The 6,251-nt window shown below is 48.7% G+C and overlaps 1 protein-coding gene across 1 annotated transcript; it reads right to left on the minus strand.

Annotated features, from left to right (window-relative positions):
• Positions 1–708: 708 nt before the first annotated feature.
• On the minus strand, positions 709–5,675 carry LOC308357468 (regakine-1-like). Its single transcript, XM_080827043.1, has 3 exons — positions 5,548–5,675; positions 1,426–1,546; positions 709–1,068 (listed from the first exon to the last, which is right to left on the minus strand). The coding sequence occupies exons 1-3, from the start codon at positions 5,615–5,617 to the stop codon at positions 939–941; spliced, it is 321 nt and encodes a 106-aa protein (XP_080683169.1). The 5' UTR covers positions 5,618–5,675; the 3' UTR covers positions 709–938.
• Between the last annotated feature and the right edge of the window lie 576 nt (positions 5,676–6,251).

The following is a 6,251-nucleotide window of genomic DNA, read 5'->3' on the forward strand; positions in this document are numbered from 1 at the left end:
AACACCAGCATCCCTGAGCCCCTTCTCTGGTCTGTGTCTGCTGAGGCATGGCCAGGCTGGCATCAGCCTCAGCATCCCCCAGAACAGAGCTGAATACCTCTTACCTCCCTCCCTTTTCCTCCTTGTACCCCATGAAGGACTGCCTTGTACCTGGCTCTGTCTTTAATTGGAGAGGCTCTGGGGGCATGGTCAAATATCCAAAGTCACTTCCACACCAGGCATCGGGGATGATGGCCAAGGGACCAATGGAAGAGACTGCAGGATCTCAGGGTTTGGGGCACGCGGCTTTGGGCACAGAGAACGAGGTGTTATTTATATTAGGTCTTGAGGGGTGATCTGAGAAGTAAATGTTTAAATGGCAGAGGTGTGGGGAAAAGCTTCCAGGGAAGGGTGAGCTGCAGCCCCCAGGAGGGGTGATGGGAATAATGAGATGGGTTATGTGTGCACCCCAATGAGCTACTTTCCATGCAAAGTAGCATTTCCATGTCTGGATTCTCACACTATCGCATAATGTAAGGCCCCAAACTAGGGGTCACTTGTGTTTGGTACTCCTGATCCTAACTCTGCCCCCATCATCCCACTATTTAAATTAATTCACACACAAGAGGCCAGAACAGCACCCAATACAGAGTCAATACCGTAGAAGTGTGTATAAAAGAAATGACCAGCTGTCAGTGAGCGAACCAGCCCAAACTACGCAGGGTCCTTTCAGAGCGCTGCTTTATTTCAACAATTGGCTGCCTGCAAAGGGGAGACCGAGGTGTCTGCGGACCACAGCGTCCTCAGGTCCCAGAAGGCAGTTTCAAAGCAAAGCTTCAGGGAAGAGCAGGACTCGTCAGAGAATGGGAGCACAAAAAAGCAAGAAAGAGCTTCAGTTTGGGCCAGGGACCTTCTGGGGCTCAGAGAGTTGGGCAAGAAGGGGGTTCCGTGGCGTCTCCTCAAGCTTCCTCGGCCACGTGGGCCCCTCTGCTCTCGGATCTCTGAGACTTGTCTAGGTGTCTGATGTGCTCCTGCACCCAGGCAACATTGGGGTCTGCGCAGACCTGTCGGCCCTTTCGGGTAAGGAAGCTGTGGAACAAGGAGAGAGAGGGGAAGATGAGTCAGCAGACAACGAGGAGCCCAGCTCTTTCTCTACTCAGCTGGAGCTTCCCCACCTCTCCCTCTGCTGGATGTGAGGCCCTCACACAGAGAAAGATACCCCACTCTCTGTTGCTCTCTAAGGAGTCTGTGAAGACCCCACCACCAGCTCCCATGACCTCCCTGCAGGCCAAGCTCAGGCTAGGGAATTCCCCAGGCTGCTGCTCAGCTCGTCTCCCTGAGCTCCCCCTACTTCTTAGCTAGTCCCACCCCGCTGCTTCCCTCTCCCAGGCCCTACTGGTTCTCACATTTGTACCCCCTTCCACCCCTGAGTGTGGCCAAACTTACATGACCCCTGGGGTGGAGCACTGGTGGCTGGTTCTATTATAACTTTTCACAAACCGGAGTGGGACTTCCCGTGAGACAAAGGAGAAACAGCACTTGATGAAGGTTAATTTATTCACTGGTTCTGCAAGGTAGAGGGCCATATGATGCTGAGAGCTTTGCCACAAGGAAGTGTAGACCTGTAACTCTATCACCCAGTATGGAGGAGGAGACCAGACCAGAGCACCTGGGAGGGAGGCAGGCCTGACCTCTCCCTGGAAGCTCTTCCTCCTCCCCTTCTTAAATGATCCTTGTCCAGGGGCCCTTGGCTGGCTTGGTCAGTAGGGCATGTGATTTTGGATCTCAGGGTCGTGAGTTTGAGCCCCACATTGTGTGTAGAAATTACTTTTAAAAATTATCCTCCTCTAAAACCTCTCTTCCCTCCCCACTGCTGACCCCTCCTGACTTCTCTCTGACCCTTCCCTTGGGCTGGGACGTGACTCCGGTTGAAGTGTTTCAAACTTCTGACAGTCTTTAGGATTTGGGAATAAGAAACCAGAATTCCTGGGAATGCTCAACTCATAAATTACTCAGTTTTCTTTTTAAAAAAGTGGAGATATAATTAACAGTGTAACATTGTATTCTTTTTAGGTGTACTGTATATTTTCCATAACATTTTATTTTCATGTTTCTAAATAATAATGCATGACCGTATGCTAAACAATGAATCGCTTTCCTGTGGTAGGATTGTCCTGAAAGTTTCAAGGTTTTTGTGTTAAAAAAAAAAAAGGTAAGGTAATAAATGGTGTCTCTAAGTGTTATGACAAGATTATATACTCAATAACATATGGAGTGTTCTCTGGTAGATACAGTCGATAACAGAAAATACAGAAAAAAGGGAATATCAATACAAAATAAATGGCCAAGAAAAATTATTTAAAAAGTGGAAAAAATACTGTAGCTGTTTAATATTTAAAATACTTAAAAGTTATCATTCATAAGGGAATTTCTGAAACACAGAAAACATTAATTGCCCTATTTGTAGCCTTTATCTTTGTGTTGTAACAAATATTGCAGACGTAGAAACATTTTTTCTGTTCTGCAAGGCTGTCGGCCAGATTGTTCAAAATGCGTCCAAGTGCATCTTCCCATTGGGTGTTAGAGTCTATAATCTTTCATACAAGCTCATTTCCTTTTTTAACAATGAGCATATTTTGTCTGCTTGTACTGACTTTGGTTCAAGTCGATACTGCTTTTGCTAATTTAGATTTTATCTACGAATTTGCAAACGTGGTGTCACATCCCTGTAGTCTATGACACTTACGTATTTTCTCTTTGTATTTCTTTTGCAAAAGCATTTATAAAGAACTAGAGCCTGCAGTGGTTATTCAAACACTGCAGTGGTTATTCAAACAGTGGTTATTCAAATAATGTTCAACGAACATTATTTTTTAAATTTATTTTTATTTTTTAAAAAGATTTTATTTATTTATTTGACACAGAGAGAGAGATCACAAGTAGGCAGAGAGACAGGCAGAGAGAGAGGGGAAGCAGGCTCCCTGCTGAGCAGAGAGCCCGATGAGGAGCTTAATCCCAGGACCCTGAGATCATGACCTGAGCCGAAGGCAGAAGCTTAACCCACTGAGCCACCCAGGCGCCCGTCAATGAACATTATTGTTTAAACAATAGAATATTCACATCTAGCAGGAATCACAGTTGAAATGGCCCATTGAAGGATGTATTTTCCTCTTAAAAGCTGTTTCTCGAAACACCACTTATATGATTTGTGCTTGATGTATTAGGTATACAAACACATTAGCGTTCACTCAGAGCAGACAGGGCCATGGACACGTACTTGTGACATGACTATAGTTCCAAGCTCTTGGGTCCTGGTCACTTACCCCTTCCACGCTCCTGTCCCAGTTTCCTGAAATGCTGATCTTACATCCCACGTGCTGTGTGTTTCCTGCTTTTGCTCTACATGTCAATGGAATCCTTTAAATCAGTAACACCTCTGTATTGATTGCTAAGTTTTAATTCTTGCAAGAAAATTCTACCTTCCCACCTTTTCCCAGTTTCTCAACTGAGTTCTCTTAGGACTGGGATTTGGAAAAACAAGATTTCCTTAGAAGGAGTTGCCATATGGAATTGCTAGGGGATGCCCAGGTGGGGTACAGCAGGGCAGGACTGGTCCCCTCCGTATGAGAGGGTTCTCCTTCACAGGGCTCTGGAGAATGACAGAGGGGGAGGCTTGTGGTGTTTTGATGAGCAGAGCCTTGGCTACAAAGCGGGAAAGCTATACTTGTCCTTGTCTCTGTTCCTGAAAGCTATGTGACTCCAGACAGGACACCCGCCCTTTCCGAATCCGTCTCCTTAAAACAGCAAATATCGGGCCGACTGGGTGACTCAGTGGATTAAAGCCTCTGCCTTCAGCTCGGGTCATGATCCCAGGCTTCTGGGATCGAGCCCCGCGTGGAACTCTCTGCTCAGCGGGGAGCCTGCTTCCCTTCCTCTCTCTCAGCCTGCCTCTCCACCTGCTTGTGATCCCTCTCTCTCTGTCAAATAAATAAATAAATAAATAAATCTTTTTAAAAAAAAACCCAGCAAATATCAAAGGGGCAAGTACTGTGTATTGATTTACATATTGATGACTGTTCAAATCAGAGCCTCATTACCCCTGGGTAGCAGATGGAAAACCTGAGGTTCGGGAGGCCTGAAAGAGACAAGGGAGGCCCGTCAGCTGACCGGCGCAGAGCTTCTAGGCTGCTCCCTGGGAGCAGAGACAGTGTCTGCCTCTGTCCCTCACGGTAGCCCAGTGTGTCTACTGAAAGGGTGGCAGGAGTAGGCTTTTCATATATATTTGTGGAATGAATGAATGCATTCAACTTGACTCTGTGTCTCCCTGACTGTAAAGCTGGCTATTTCTCCATTCTGCGTTGCTGTTCTCTGAAGAAGGAAAAAAAAAAGAAGCTTCCCTTGACTGAGTCTCTGCCATAGGCCTGGTGTCTGGCTTAGTTCCGGACACGGCTTCTCTCCATCCCTCACAGCAGTCTTTTGAGAAAGTACCCCTCGTCCCACCTGCCGGTGAGAAGCCCCACGACAATAACGGGAATGACGGGAAGCATCACGGAGCTCTACAGCTAGCTGTAGTCACAGTTCCTGCAAAACCAGCCATTGTTCCTTGGACTAGCTTGGATGCCGAATCGGAGTCCTAGGACCGAGTGTATTTCTCTCTCTGGTTTTGGTTGAAATTCAGCTCTGGAGAACAGTTTCCTGGGAAATATCCCCCACCCCCACCCTGGCCCCAGGGACCCGCTATGCCACCTTCTCCCCTGGCTGCAGGCCCCTGCAGAGAGGCAACCGTGCCTGTTTAGGGTAAAAAGGGCAGTGAGCTGGGAGTCAGGACACCTGGGGTCTAGCTGAGCCCTTTTCAGTCACCTGCTGCTGCTGCTCGGAGTACCTCACAGATATTTACTCAGAGTTTACCGAATGCCGGGAGCAGCTCTATGCCATAGACACACTAGAGAAATCTTAAAGGGAAAGGGGGAAGGCTGATATGGGGGTCTCAGGCTCAGTACCCCCACAGGCCAGGCAGACAGCAGATACTCATGGCCCTGGCAGTGGGGGCCCCTGAGACCTGGGAGTACACCCCCTATCTAAAGCGATGGCACCCATCACCTCAGTCCCAGCGAAAGCTTGTGGGAACTTGGGCTCCTGTCTGCTTGGTCTGCCATAGTAACAAAAGAAACAAGAAATACAGATTTTTAAACATATAAAACCCCATCTACGCCATGGAGACTGTTTGATCCTTTGCAGGTTTCTCTGTTCCAGCCTGTGCTTATGGGTGGGCTCCTGTGTATCTGCAAGAGGAGGCTAAGCAGAGGGCCCAGAGGGTGCTGGGTCAGCTTCTTTCTGTTGGGTACCCTAGGGCCAGGGAGGTTGTAACCAGAGGCAGGATTTCCTCTCCCCAGAGGAGGCAGAAATGAGTCCCAACCAGGAGTGGAGAGATACTCTTGGTAAAATGCTGTCTGTCTTGCAGAGACCTGGAGGGGTAGCCTATTTTGGACCACCCCCTTCTCCCCACACTCCCCTTCCTCCAGCCACTGTACTATCTCTACTCAGAGGACTAGGAGTAATGGGTCTCACCTTCATTGGCCTCAGAATGGAGGGCAGCAAGAATGAGGAGGAAGGCCAGGGTAGCCAGGATGACCTTCATCCTTCTGGTGGCTGACCAGCTGCAGGAGCAGGTTGGGGCTGAAGACTCCTGGGTTCTCTGATGCTTTGAAATCTGGGCTCCAACCCTCCTTTATAAGGGGTTGCTGATGAGGAAGTCACGAGATAGAAAAATCCATGATCGCATGGGAGTTTCGTTTCTTTGGAATTGTGACTGATGACTTACCTGAAATAAGAGAACTGAGTCAGTTTACTGAAAGAGAAGCAGAGGCAGAGAATGATCCCAGAATTCACATTTGGCTTGCATCTTGAGGGTGGTAGTGGGGGAAACCCAGAGGCGAAGGGCTTTACAAGTAGAAACTGCCCTCCTTTTCTGCTCCTCCCCAGGGAGCCTGGGGAAACCTCCATGGTGGTGAGCCCATGTGGACCGTGAGTTCAAAGGCCCAGGCAGCAATCTCAGGCTCAGGGATTCCAGGACCCACCAGGATGAGGATTTGGGTGCCCTGTTCTGTGTCTACCTCCAGCACCAGACCCGGACTCAAGCCTGATGGGGGCTGGGAGTGGAAGCTGGACTTGGCAGGGATCCTGGGATGTCTGGGCTTCACCAGCAGGATTGGACTGGAACCCCTCATCTAGGGAGAGCTGGAGGCCCTGCGCTGTGCCCAGAACAGGGAGCT

This window comes from Martes martes, assembly GCF_963455335.1.
Source record: "Martes martes genome assembly, chromosome: 16".
NCBI classification, from domain to species: domain Eukaryota; kingdom Metazoa; phylum Chordata; class Mammalia; order Carnivora; family Mustelidae; genus Martes; species Martes martes.